This window comes from Alligator sinensis, unplaced genomic scaffold (genome assembly GCF_000455745.1).
Source record: "Alligator sinensis unplaced genomic scaffold, ASM45574v1 scaffold602_1, whole genome shotgun sequence".
Lineage (NCBI taxonomy): Eukaryota > Metazoa > Chordata > Crocodylia > Alligatoridae > Alligator > Alligator sinensis.
Genome location: NW_005841976.1, coordinates 1,000,609 through 1,015,912, shown reverse-complemented (window position 1 = coordinate 1,015,912; position 15,304 = coordinate 1,000,609). Strand labels below are relative to the sequence as shown.

Below are 15,304 nucleotides of genomic sequence, written 5' to 3'. Positions count from 1 at the left end.
CCTATAAACTGAGCCCTCCCACTGTCTCTTTCTCTTTTTCCCCTTTGCATTGGTGGCGGGGTAATATGATAATTACTTTGACCACCTTAGCTATGCTGCATGGTGCTAATTGTTGCTTGAGTAGCATGTTGCACAGCATTTCTCTGACACTCAAATAAGTCTCCCTTTCTCCTTTCATTCTATCCCCTTTTAGGCTTTTAAAGGAACATCCAACTTTTAATAATAGAGCAGGACTTCCCTACCTGAGGTGCTTAAATTGCAGTCATTTCAGGATCCACTACTACTAATAAAATTCCTGTATAAATCATATTTTGCCAGTTCTCATGCAGTGCCAAAAACATGATTCATTAGCCTTCTTTGAACTATCTGCTATGAGAACTGTGTGAAATATTTCCTAATTTTTTTCCTTTCCTTTTTCTGCCCCATTCTCACCTTTTTAGCAGCAAATTCAAGGCATTTAGGGCACCTATACACGTGCTGGACATCTGCTCAATGCATGCTAATTAACACATTAGAGCAGACTCGATTAATCAAGGCTGCTGGAGCGTGCTAATAAGCATGCTCCAGCAGTGACTGCATCATGTGTATTCAGCATCTGTGAGCTTCAAAATGGCAACAGTGGTGCTTTGACTAAAGCTCGTTCAACAACCTTTAGTTAAAGCATGCCCGATGCCATTTTGAAGCATGGGACACTGAATACATGTGACCCTGTGAGCACTTTAATTAGAGTGGATCCTGATAGCTGCTCTAATTTAAGTGACTCCTCCCTGTACCCTGGAGCACGTGTAAAGATGCTCTTAGTCTTCTACTGACCATTTTGTTGAAATTCAAAATAACTCTACAATGTCTTCCTTTTCCTACCAGGTTAAGAGATATATGAAAGCCTTTCTTTGCATGTTGTGTTACTAATATTTCTAAAATATGTTATGCTTAACTGAATACTTCAATTGAATTCAGAGTCCTTGATACATTGTTATTAGCCTAAGTTTACTTCATATCTGTCAAAACTGCAAGGGCTGGAAATTTGGGTTGTATTTTTCTTCCTGAAAATACCAGTGGCACTTCAGATTTATCATATCCTTAGGTTCCTTTCCATCTTTGTACCAGATTCTCTGCCAGGGACAATGCAGACAGCACAATCATTCAGTCATCCCATTTTATCCATCTTAGCGCATGTTGGGGCAGAAGTAAACAAAATCCCTCCCAGTGTAAGACAAATATGGTTTTCTAGAGTTTGGTGACCCAAATGGCACTCCTCTTCCTCTCAGAGCAAGGCCCTGTCTCTTACAGGAATCCAATATTAAATTAAGATTCATGCCAACAAAGTAGTAGTATAAGAGGGCTCATCTAGTCGCACCTTCCATAGTCAAGCCCCCAAAATAGGACCAATTAAGAAAAGACTGTCCCAAAAGAGGGAAGCCATTTCTCCATCTCAGCAGCAAATTAAAAAATCCATCATAGAAAGAGATCGTTATGGGGGGAAAAAAAGCCAAAGAGCTCCCTCCATCTTGACAAAGTCCAAAGTATCCAAAAACTCTTGGACTCTGCCCATGTCAGGTTTAGTTGTTCACCTCTGAAAATCACCTCTACTAAGAAGACAGGACCCTCTCCATTGGGCTGCCCTTTGCACCAGCATATAGTGTTATGGTTTTGGTGATCGTATTTTATCTGGTATAATTCCTTCTAGAGAAGCATGTGTATCTGTTTTAGGTTAAAACCCTAAGGCAAGTATCTGGTGACCTAAAAGATCCTCTCCAGAAAGAGAAATGGATGTTCCACTTGGGAGGGGGAAAAAAAGCACTCCTTAATCCTTTCTTAATCCATTCAGAACAAACTGGCTAAGCCCTCAACAGATACTCATCCCAGAGTGGCCCTTAAGCCAAGATGCATCCCTAAAGAAGTAAACCGCTATCAGTTGGATCCATTTATATTCCATCAAAAGATGTAGTAAAGGATCCCCTGTAACCAGGCAGAAACACATCTCTGTAAACAGTCAAGTTTACATATGTCCTATATTAACTTTCCTATCTTTCCTCCATCACTGTATGCTACAAGGAGCCTTCATGTTCACCACATCATGTTGATCAAGAAGCCTGTACTACTTAGAGCTCATAAAATATTGACGAGCCTATTCTCTGTCCTCCAGCACACAGGGTCTTCTGTACTTGGGCCTGGTCCCATATCCTCTCTGTGTTTGACTCTTGGCTTTAAAGAAAAAAGCCCTAAATAAACTGCCATCCAGGAAGAGCACACACCAACTGCTGAAACTTCCTTAGCCTGACGAAGGGTTTTTGAACTCAAAAGCTTGCTTAATAACTATTCTCCAACTATTTGGGTTGGTCTAATAAAAGATATCAAATTCACCCAAGGAACCTTGTCTGCCTAAATAAACTGCGGCACTCCTCTGAGGTACCAAGGAGGTCCTTAACTTCATGAATATTTTCCACGTTCCTGATCTGTATGTAACAGTTTGGAAAGTACTGTGTAGACTTACCCAATAGCATTTAAACATAGGCTTATCCAAGTCTCTCATAGTTCACCAAGTTATATCCGAGGGCAGCATGCCACCCAGCCCATTCCAAGCCTATCTTCCATAACTTATTTTTTCCGAAGTGTCAGAGCTTACCACTTATGTTTTCATAATGCAATCACATTAACAGAGTTTCTAAAACCTTTGTGTGGTAGCTACATCACTGTAGCTCGTAACTATGGTGAGGTAGCATCTCGTGTAGATACGCCCACTGATGACTGCTCGTGTAAATGTGCCCACTGATGACTGAACCCCAACTGTCCTGAAAGCAGAGCCCACAGCAGCCATTCAGGCATCCCCATTCTTCCATTCCAACATAGGTATCAGCTTCTTAGCTTTAAACAGGCACCCGAGTTTTCAATTTATGGGGAAAAGTCAGGTTTTTTATGCAAGTGAATATGGTATTATTTCTGCATTGCTCATGGACTTTGGGAGAGGACAGTTTCCAGAAAGGAAGCTTATTTATGTTTTTCTTTGGGAGACATCCAGCCCTAAATTTAACTCATCCACCATAATTCCTTTTGGTGCTTCTTTGCTGGCCACTTTCTGCTCCATGCATATATGCATATAATACATTTGTATAGGCTGCTAAATGTTTTTTTCTAATTTAATCCTCCAGTTCACCTTTGGAAGTGTTGACAGGGGCCAGCGGATGGGGTATGGCCTAGCCCCAGAACCCTTTTAGACAAATCTGAGCTGCCTCTGGTTAAATTCTGAAAGAGAAGCACAGTTCAAATGTCACAGGCTGGATAAGAGGTCACTTCCAAAAGTGAGATCAAGTGACTGATTCTCCATTGCCTACAGCTGTCCAGTACAGCATGTCAGATACAGCCTACCCGAATCTGGACCTTGCTCTTAGCAGAGCTCAAAATGATCATGAACCTTAGGACAAAATCAGGCCATTTATCATAGATTCATAGAAAATTGGGGTTGGAAGGGACCTCAGGAGGTCATCTAGTCCACCCCCCTGCTCAAAGCAGGACTGTCCCCAACTAGATCATCCCAGCCAAGGCTTTGAAACTTCTTAGAAGTTTTAACTTGGAAGTTATATCTTAAGTTATAACTTTTTGGAAGTTTTAAAGACAGGGTTTCCTTGGAAGTATATGCAGATAGCATATAATTTTTGATTGCTCATTATGATGGCTATTAAGTATCTTGAAGCATAGTCTTTCATTTTATTTCTCGTGGTTATCAGTATGAAACATTCTCTTTGTAAAATGCATGCTGTCCCAAGGCTAGCTTCATTTCGGCACAAAATTCCTTGCAAGAATCTGCAAACTCTCTTCTTCAAAAGATTCTTCTTTCAGTTAATTTTCATGGTACAGTACTTCCTAAGCAATTCAATTAAGCACAGTAATGGGGATATAACATCTTTCTCTTTTAGGTTAATGTAAAAGATACTCTAAACGTATAATCTCATAGCAATTTCAAGTACCTTGATATGTCCATAATTTTGATTAAATGCCAAGGACAGTTATCTTCCCTAGCAATGTTATATTGTTAAGTGTATACAACAGTAGTGGTTTGGCAGTTCAGAAACAGGGGTGGAGAGTAAGCAGTGCTTTCATTGATTGTAAATCACATCTGATCAAATGTCAGGTTTTCAGTGATTGATGACATTGGGTAATAGATGTAGCTCAGTGCTTGGCTCATTGCAGGAGCTATGATTTCTATGGAGCACCCCAGTGAGAAGAGGGATTTCACTTATTGCACCCTTGCTTAGCTACAAACTCTGATCCTATGTGCAACTAGGGCAGGTAGGGGTGCAGTCCTGTCTTCTCCCATATACACCCTGTTATTGGAATAGCTTGTGCCCAAGGTGAGATAAGGTATTGCTTTCTCCATTCTAGGAAATTTGGGGTAGAGTGATTTTTGCCTTGCCAGTTCCTGGCACAGGTAGTTTAAGGTGTCCACTCTGTTCAGGTACAATATTCCCCTATGTTTCTGCATTCAGTGAACAATATTTCTGAAATCTTTCTCCCTTCATTAAATAAGTGACTATTTATGAAAGGTAATTGTGGTCAATTGATCAGCATAATAAGATACAAGTCTTACAGAGAAAATTAGAAACCCTTTTCCTCCCATCACGTCCTTCCAACAAATATAAAAAGAGGTAGCAGTTTTACACTAACATAGCAGCCATTCAATAACAGTATGGAGCAAGAAAGAAATTAATCAGTGGAGTGAAATTTTTCACTTGTGGAATTGATCTCAAGAGGGCTAGGCTGCTCTTGACAGGTTTTTGAATGCCATTAAAATCAATGGGACTCAAAGATACTCTGCACTTCACTGGATTGGGCCTTTAGAGAATAGAGCTCCTGCAATTGTATTGATAGTTAATTAAAATAGCTTACGAGTTCTATTCCCCAGCCCTCTTTTATTCTTCCTTCTCCCTGTCCCAGACCTCCAAAAAAAATCTCGCAGCTGGAATCATAATAAACTCTACTTTATGTTGGAGCAAATGGGAAAAAATACAGCAACATTTCTACTTTGGAGCACCATCAGCAGTTCTAACCTATCAAACGTGGCTGAATGGTCTTTGTAACCCTGTACTGTCAAGTTTTTTATGGCTTTCCCATACTTTTTTAAAGTTATTTTTTTCTTTTTTTGTGAGACACTGAAATATTTTTTGCACTGCTGCACGAAATTTAGTTTGGCAGGACAAGATCGTATTAGTTTCAGAACAAGTCTGATTTAAAATGCAGAGCAAGAGTGATTCTAATGTGTGGGCTTTTGGGGTTGGTTTTTTTTTAAGAAAGAAAAACAGCTTATCATGTCAAAATTATTTCTGAAAGACTAATTTGACCTTTACTACCAGTTATTTACCTGTGTCCTTGAAATTAATGTAACACTCCTCTATTTGCATTTTGCAAATTTATAATAATACTCATTTTAAAAGCCCAGCGTTTAGTCTTAACCCACTGGCATTAATTGGAGTTTCACACAAATATCATTTGCAGGATTGAAAGCCCTTAAAATTATTTTTATGCCCCAAAAATGTGTTTGTTCATTACAGAAATTGCAAGGGCATAAGTCTTGTGGGTTTATAGCCATTTAAATCTTTTTATAGACTCAATTATGCCTCACTTAAATATATTGCTGAATATTTCTTGCAGTGTATTTTAATGACATCTGTTTTCCAATGTAGAAACTGTGCTTTGCAATATAAATTAGGATAGAACAAAGAAGTATCATTCTGTGCACTGTGTGCGCATAAGGCCATAAAAGATGGTTGTCAGTTAATAGATACACCCACTTTTAGTATATTTTTAATGGTGGGTTTCTAGAGATGGCTAATTCAATTGTATTTTTGTGCAATGATCAGGAGGGAATTTCGATAGTTCTTTCGACGCAGAGAAGGGCGTGGGCACTATTGTCATTGCAAAGCCCTTGGATGCAGAGCAGAGGTCAATATATAACATGACTGTGGAGGTCACCGATGGAACAAACATTGCAACAACTCAGGTAGAATATCTAATTGTTTATCTGCAAGCTTTTCATTTGATCATGAAATGTATGCACTTTTTAAAGACTAAGTGTATTATCACTAGTTAAATAATTTGGGATTTTTGGGGTATGATTTTAAGCAACTTCCCAGCTGTTTGCATAACTAGAAGAAGTACTCATCTTGCCCATCTTAGAATAGCTGTCCATCCTGGGACTGAAAGAGTTCATATCAGATTGGAGCTAGGCTTTGTCAACAGCATAAAGATTTGCATTATAATGTAATGTTACAAAGGGCTTTATCTTACCGTGATGATTCTGTAGTGCTTGGGGATATTACTGCAAATTACTGTGGCTTTTTCATGTGCCATTCGCACTTGCTAAGGCACAAAGTGTCAAGGAATATGTGGAGCAAAGACCCATTCAAAATTTTTCGGCAGGAAACTTAAAATGCTTCTGTGATCCTTCTTTTAATGTCAGTGACTTTCTAGAACCACAGTTCTGAAGTTCTTTTTTTCTGATTAAAATTACTTTCAACAGCAAGAGAGGAGACAAAATAGATAATTTTGTGATTAAAATGAGCAAGAATCCTTCACACAAGAATGCAAAGAGCCTGTATACAGCCTCATATTCGATTTTTAATTCAGGGTGAAGGTGACCTGCAGAGGAAATGAAAAATTAGGTGTGTGACAGTATTTGCTTTTATTTTCTTTTAAAAAGATGCCCTTGAAAGGACTGTTTTCTTTGGATTTTTTAGTTTTTACCCCTCCATTTTTTTACCTCACAAATATCAGAAATAGCTGATTTGAACTGGGTGATCAGATATAGACGCCTGCTCAGAGTGATAAATTAAAGGCCAGGAGAAACTATTTGCTCATTTGACCTCCCATGCAAACCAGGCCCTTATTGAAACTTAGTGGCCATGTCTACATGTGCTGTTGCTGTTAATGTTATAAAATGTTGTCAATGCTGCATAGTAAAATACTGCACAGTAGGCCTTCCCTGGGAGCACATCTACATATGCTCCCTGTTGGGAGCAAGTCTTCTCTCAACAGGAGCAGCCAGAACAGGGCTCCTACCCTGCTCTGCCACCCTACAGCTGCCGGGGTGCTCCAGGGTCCCCCAGGGTGCTAGCCTGCAGGCTGGTCAGGAGCATGGGGCTGGTCCTGATGTGCACAGGGCCAGGAGAGCTCTACCAGCTGCAACAACTGTCTCCTGGTCCCCTGCACGTTGGGAGGGGTGTCCCAGAAGTGTCACAGCTCCTGAGCAGCCCCCAGCTGCTCAAGGATTTCTCCAGCCAGCCCCAGGCTGCTTGAGGATTTCCCCACCCAGGTAGAGGTTGGCTGAGAGCTGCCCCACAAACAGGACAGCTCCCAGCCAGCTCCCTTGGGTGGGGAAGCAGAGAGCTCCCCAGTCCTGACACTGCCTGGCTTCCAGCTCCTGTGGGGAACTGGGAGCCAAGTAGCACTGGGACAGTGGGGGACAGAGGGCTACCCCATCCTGGCACCACTCAGTTTAGTAGCACCAGGACTGTGGGAGTTCCCCACCCCTGTGCCCCCCTGGCATTGTGGCTGACTGGGAGCTCCTGGTCAGCATCTACACATACGCACCTGTATTTACAGGTAGTAGCTAACTGCACAGTAGACTAATTTACTGTGCAGTAAATGGTGCGTACATGTAGATGGTGATGCTTTACAGTGCAGTAGATTAGTCTACTGTGCAATAAAGCATCTCATGTAGACATGCCCAGCGAACCCTAGCTGACTCCTGAATTGACTCAGTAACTTGCATTTGATGAACACATAACTTCTGCTGGGCCAATATCTTCTAAGACGGCATCTGGTTTTGTTAGGAAGACAAGGAGAGAAGAATTCACCATGCCATTTGGCACTTGGTTCCAGTGGCTAATCACTTCTCTGTTAAAGCGTATGCCTTATTTTTAATTTTAACTTGTCTGGCTTCAGCTTTCTGCCATTGGTTCCTGTTAAGCTTTTCTCTGCCAGATTAAAGAGCTCTTCTCCTCAGGAAGGTGCTTATACACTGTAATCAGATCTCTTCTCAATCTTCTGTTTGATAAGATAAACAGATTGAGCTCTTCAAGTCTCTCACTGTAAGGCATTTTCTCAGCCTTTGAGGATTTTTCTAGTTTGGAAGCATTTTCAGCCTTTTTTTTTTTTTAATGTGGGTGTTAAATTCGTAGGAAAGACATTTTCTCTCTCATGCTTGAGTTAAACAGTTGTTAACAAAACAGAAAGAGAATTTTAAGCACACTAAGTTAAAAATCATTTCCACTCTCAAGTTAATCATGTTTCATGTACTTGTTACTTAATGATTTAATAATCTTACCAGTGTGCCAGTTTTCAAAGCCTTTCATGATTAACCAGACCTACATTTCCAATATAAGAACAGAATAGGAACTTTTAAAAACAAGTGGAAAAGTCTTTGCATTCTAAAGAAAGCCAGGCATGTCTTTATAACAATAAGGTTACTTCTGGATGACAGCAAGACAAAATCTACAAATATATTATTATTAAATTAAGTGTAGTATTATATATTATTATAAGTATATTATTGCATATTACTGTATATAGTATATATTGACATATATTATCACATATTAAGTATATTACTAAAAGACAGAAATACTTTTCTCCCCACTTTTTCAGGTCACTTTTTAATGGTGTTGTGGGGTCCAAATACCATAGGAACTTGGTCTTGATTGCTACTGTGATCCTTGTCTCACATCTTCATAAATTATGAGCTGTGTAATTAACTCACCTCAGTTGCAGTACTTCCATTCTGTATTTTATGAATGATCTCAAGTTTTCTGTGCCAGTTAAAAGAAGCATTTGGTATATGCTTGTAGTTACCATTTGGAGAATGTATATTTTAATGTAAATTGGTCAGCACTTTCCCCCAACCCTGAATATATCCATAATCTCCCCAGGCCAGACTTGATCATATTAAGTATCTCTTGTGATCATTAATACAGGCTCTGGGATTCAATTTTTATATTAAATAAATGGTTCGTTGTAAAAGTGCCTGAAAAATAACCAAAGCAACACAAAGTTGTCAACAATTAAACATGTACTTTATGACCAATGAATAGCACTTGTAGTTGCTGTCCACTTCACTCTATGATTCAACAGGAAGGTTGGTTTAGTGGTTGGGGTACTAATCTCTGGGTGACCTTGATTAAGTTCCTGCTCTGTGACAGTTTTTCTGTGTGGCCTTGGGCTCATTTTTTCTGTGCCACTGTTTTTCATGTGTCAAATAGGTCTGTGAGCCATTCCCTGACTCAGTTAAGGCCTGTGAAGTGTCTGGTGTGGGAATGAAGGGGAAAGAGGGTATGTAAGGCATAAATATCATTTCAGGTGATTTAAACATAATCAGCATGCTCACTAGTTCTTGTTTTCACTTATGAAAACAGGAATTAATAACGATTGTTTTTCTCTGTATGTGTAAGGATCTCCGTGATGAGCATTTAGAATATGGTAATACAAAATAGTGTTCCATATATACCCACATTCTTACACCTGATGTTATTTAGGTATTTGATCTGATTACAAAGTTCAAATTTTACAATCTAAAATGCTAAAAAGAAAACCTTCAGAGAGCTGTCGTTACTCACTTTTGTTTACTTAAAATAATAAAGCCCATAGGTTAATCAAAAATGTGTCATTCAAATTGTCGCTAAAACCCCACAGTGACCTCGTTCTGAGTTCCTGTATTTGCATAATAAAAATGTCCTATAGTCGTAGCACCACCTACATTTTTAGTTTTATTTGAAAAAAGATATTCCAGAAAAAGTAGTAGATTATCTATGAATCTGATCTCTTTATTTGAAAAATAAAAACCTCCAACACACTTTGGTTTTCTACAGAGCGGTTGGTCATCATGCCAAATGGAACCTTATTTATTTTTATTCCATTGCACTTGTTTTTTCCTTTATATACTTTGGACATTTTGCCCATTACTTAGAGGTGGTGGAAGGCAGCACAAAATAAATCAGTGATATGATCAGGTGTGAAAATTGTATAGATGCTTTTCTTTCTTCAGTGGTATTCCTGCACTTGTATAGAATTTTTACAAATTTCCTTCACCCCTACACTGCTGTATGGAAAATCCCATTATGATTTAAAGTTTACATGTGTTTTATGTTCTAGATTACTTTTGATGGTGATGCAAGAAAGAATTTAAGAGTTATACGACCCTAAAACTTTCCACCTAAAATTGGGGCTAGGAGTGGGAAATCCCAAGTTGAAAACGTATTATGGAGACCTTGTAAAGGCAGCACTAGTATTAATCTGCTGTCCCCATTCATCATGTTACCCCTTCAGCCCAACAGCAACTAGCCATGTTTTATGCCAGTAGAGATCTCTGTCAATGCGGTCTTGCTATGATCCAAGCACACGGGATGATGAGGGAAGGTGGAAGGAATGTTGATTCATTTGATTTATTATTGGTGTGTAAGTGTGGAGGTACCTGTCAGATTGATTAACTTCTGGTGAAAGTTCAGCCAGAAATAAGCCAATGGAGATTTTTTGTTTTTCTCAGCTTAATTCATCATTGCTCAGGGCCATGTGATAATTTACAAGAGACTGAAGTTGTATGCCATCTCTAAATTCATGAAAAATGGTATTCCTGCAGGTGTTGGCCTGGTCATTAGTCCTTGGGAGACTTCTTCTGTCCTCACACCACAATGAAACCACGAAGCCATTCTTGTGCTGTGACCCTTGGACTCTACTCTAGTGACAGAACATAAGATTTATTCTTGATGATGAAGCATATATTGTCCTCAACTTGAACAGAGAAAAGGGCTCTTTTTGGCAGGAAATTGATTTAATGGAACCAGTTCTCTGACTTTCTCCCCAGTGTTGACCCTCCTTGAGTAAGTAACGCCAGGGACCGCATAACCACTAGTCAAATATATAGGGTAGCAAATCCGTCCTTTATGTCTAGAACAACTCTTTAAGATCCTGAAGTCCATTTATGTTTTAGAATTAATCTCTCTTTATTTGGAGTACTTACTAAATTGTTAGAACCAGCTATTTATCTCTGTTAAAATACATAGAAAGGGACAAATAAAGATGGGAAAGGTGCTTATCTGCAGCACTGATAGTCTTGTAGTTTTCAGCTTGTGTAAGTCTTGCATCATTGAATCATGTCTCTTGGAGCCCCAGGTTCTGGAGTTATAATATTACATGCAAAACTTACTTCTTTTATGTTTTTTATAAAGGAGAGATTTTAGTTTTTGTGGTGTCAGAGGAAGAGCTAGAAAATACGAATCCTGGAAGCTTCAAAACTTCTAACTGATTTTTTTTATTTATTTTTTTTTACAAATCTCATCATTCTGGAGGCCATATTTCATGGTTTGTGAATGTTTGACTTGCAGAGATCCATTCATACATACCTCCTGTAATCTTCCACGCAAGTTGTATGCAATTTCAATCAAGACTGCTGTGCATACATGCTCTAATTAGAGACATTTTCTAAATGCTTCTTGGTCCTTTGCTTGGTTGCCAGTTGTTAAACAAACAGCAGCCTTCAATGAAGTCCTAGCTAGAATGAGAGAAAAATAGGTCTGAAAGAGCCTTCCAGATGTCATGATGTCATGTAGTCCAACCCCCTCTTTAAGATAGGAACACTCTTGTCTGGTGCATTGGCACCTTCAGTTTTAATGGTTGGTACCCACCAGGGGTTGTGACAACAGCTGTTCCCGTACGAATCAGTCCCCTAGAAAGCAAGGCCTCTGTGAATAGGGTATACAACTGAGGTGAGGACGTGTTTTCTGTTGATTCAATTTTCACTTTTCTGAGTGAGACAGATCCTCAAAAGTAGAAGCAGCACTGTTTTCAACCTTTCTTGCCTCATGCCACAACCCTAGTGCTCTCTTGCCTTTGGAGTAGAGACTCTGTAATGTTTTATTTCCATTTTAGCCTAAAGCAGAGGCATGTTGAGGTGTGACTGGCCATTGAGAATGATGGATAAATTGTTTTAGATGGAAAGTTGGTGAGGGAGGAAAGAGACTTTTCAGGATGTAGCAAATAAACCTGTGTTGTAACACTCCTGAAAGCAATATTAAATCAAAGTAGATTTTCAAAATCTATACAAAAGAGTAAGCCAAGTTTAAGCAATTCAAGCATTTAATAGGTTGTAGTACAACACAGTGCCCTAACCAAGCAATTAGCCAAAAGGATTCTTCCAGCCTTAAATGTTTGTAAAGCAGCTCCTGGCATTCATCCAGTTTTTACTCAAATACATTTGTGACGGGCAACATTAAAAATGGCTTTGAAACAACTTCCTGCATCAGGTTTTGTTCTGCTTTGATTTGATTGTATTTCTCTAGGCCTTTCACTTCCCATTTTTGAATACAAAGTCTTTGGTGAATGTTGCTTTGCCTAATTTATAAGCTTGGAGGCCTACAAGATCTTTTATTTGAAATTTGCTTTAACTGTGGGAAATAGGAAGTGAGTAGGGAGAAGGAAACCTTTTATAGCAGGACGCTCATTCGGACTATAAATTAGGCATTGCACAATGGGAAAAGAAATGGGCAAGCTTTTCTGGAACCTACTGTATATTGGAAAAGATATGAGCTTTCAAGGATATCTGGGAAGTATTGCTGTGCTGGAAGTATTGCTTTATGAGGGAAGAAAAAGTGTTGCAGATACTGTCTGCATGTGAAAAGTGTTTTAGTTGTTAAGTTTGCATGGTCCTCAATGAAGAGCAATCCTCCAATCCCATCCCTGAGTCCATCACTGTTTAACAGAACAAATGTATTAAACCTTTTTTTTTTTTTAAACTATCTCTGTAGAGATGCCACAGTAGACTTTTAGAATCTGACTCTCCCTTTAAATGAAAGGAATTGGGATAGCATAACCCTTCTCTCACAGTATTACTATTTACCTTTTCCCAAATTGCAAATAATACTGAGCCACCACAGCTGAAATATGTGTATTATTTTAAATGCCGATCATAAATTATGTCATTGATTGTTTTTCTGATTAAAAGCTTTCCTTGAACCATGAAGTAACACTAATGAATAGTATGTATGTAAGAAGGTTCATTCTTGTTGTGTTTGGGGGAAAGGAGAATGACAGAAAGCTTTGAAATGTATGTGCTGTCAACTGGGATCCAGTTCTATTAAAAAATACTCATTTTTTTAGAGACAGTTTCTTTACCACAGAATAATTAAGGTTGTAGGCTTCATGAGTGAAATCCTGGCCCCTCTGAAGTCAATAAGAATTTTGCCAATGGGACTAAGATTTCATTCTTGAAATTTGGACAGATTCCAGCAAACACTTGTGAATTTGAGTATCCTGACTCACATGAGTACCATAATTGAATTCAGCTCATTTAACCGAACTCATGTATTTGTTTGTAGCATCAGGTGCTGTGTGTATATGGTTCTCATGTTGCTTTAATATTCATCCTTTATTGACAGATTTATTTTTTTTTATTTTATTTTTAGTGGAACTCATTCTTATTCTACAGAATTCATCCTGCACAGCAGGAAGTCCTCTGCTTGGTAAGGAGGCAATTTAAGGTGGCAGGACTAATTGAGTAAATGACTCAAAAATAGATCTGAGAAGTCAATGCTCTGAGCTGTATTCCTAGCTATGACACACTCTTTGTGTGATCTTGGATAAGTCATTTATCCTCTCTCAGCTTTTCTCTATTTTTTTCTGATTTGACAGCACTTGGTTCATACTCAGTTCTCCCCCTTCACACCATTTTCATAGCAGCACTTTTACCCAAGAGGAGAGAAGAAATCACCATTTTAAATAGCACAGTGCCTCTGATGTTGAGGCTAAAACAAACCTGCAGGGATTCTGAGCGTCAGATAACAGAACCTCAACTTTTCTCTCTTTTTTCGTTTAAAAAAACACCAAAACAATTATAAGGCTGAAGGTTTCATGTTCCATCATTAGTCTTTACCAAGCACTTAGGGTCTCCACATGGAAGGTGCCATAGAAATGCAAAATTGTAATATAATAAAGGGCTTAGCCAGTCTGTCTGTGTGTCTGTCTGTCTGTCTGTAACGCTTTTGGGAAACTGTGCATGCGCTGCTGAGAGAGCCAGTGGCAATTGGCTGTGGTGACTCAGCCTCCACAGGGAGGGAAGCAGGAGCCCCACTGCTCCGCGGGAGGAGGCAGGGGCAGGGGCAGGCGGCAGAGAAGGAGGAGCCAATGCCGTATCCTCAGGCTGAGGGAAGCCCCGCTGCTCTGCGGGAGGAGAAGAGGCAGGTGGTGGGGAGGGAGCCACCACGCCACAGGCTGGAGGAGGAGGTGACAGCGGCGCAGGGACTGTTTACATGGCCAGCGCCGACAGGTGAGCAGAGGGGTGGGGCGTGTAAACACTCCCTGAAGTACTCCGTCATTCATGACGGGCAATTGGTTAGTATTTAGTAAATGATTTGTGTTTGCATCACAGATCACTTTACACATCACTAAAATGCTAGGAGAAGAAAATGGTGATTGTTAAATAACTGATCAGGACTGAAATTTTAAAAAATACAAAACTTAATCTCGAATCCCTCAAGACAATTTTAAGTGCAATATTCCCTAGGATATTTGATGTCTACCACCAACAAAGGGCTCAGATTTATGTCTTTTTTTTTCCCAAAGAAGCACCTCAAACATCATTATTTTCCCTAAGAGCAAGCAGGGGCATTTGTGCTTTACTGGCTGAGGTGCAGAGGGAGTGAAAAGGAAGAAGGGCACAAATGAATCACCACTATCATTTCCTCTAACGTCTTGGTTTTCATTTTGGTCCCTCTGTTATCAGTCCAGCGTAGCCCTACTTAGCTGATGCAATCTAATGTGATCTTAGATCAAAGACCAGTGGATGCACATTGAGTCATTGTGAATAAAGCTCTGGGCACATCTCTGGTTTACAATGATATCACAGCCACTCAGGCCTACCCTGCATATCCTGCTTGGCCTAATAGAATCACAAACCCCTTCCATAAAGCAGCTACTGGGAAGCAGGCCACACTATTTCTATGGTTTTATTCAATGTTGTTGGTGGCAAATGTTACCAAGATAGCAAGTAATGCAGTATCACTAAGCCATCTTCCAGTGAGTCCCTACATTTGCATACTATTGTGTTCAGGAGCGAGTCTGGACTGAGTTAACACATATTAGAATTTGAGGGGAAAAAAATACCAGGCAGTGCTCTAATAATATCTACATAATCTAGCACATTTAGTATTTCAATCAAGCTCTCTTTAATGTTCTGAAAAAAATCAATTATAATGTCTATAATAAATGATGTATAACAAAGCTTTTGTCCACTAATTAAATGAAGAGTAAAATAAATCTCTTTCCC

At 39.4% G+C, this 15,304-nt stretch overlaps 1 protein-coding gene across 1 annotated transcript in view; it reads left to right on the top strand.

Moving 5' to 3' along the window:
• Nucleotides 1–15,304, top strand: part of LOC102385662 (protocadherin Fat 3) — a 641,364-nt gene that overhangs the window by 490,856 nt on the left and 135,204 nt on the right. The window contains 1 exon segment of the mRNA XM_025200838.1: nt 5,856–5,995. Coding sequence (XP_025056623.1) covers nt 5,856–5,995 — 140 coding nt within the window.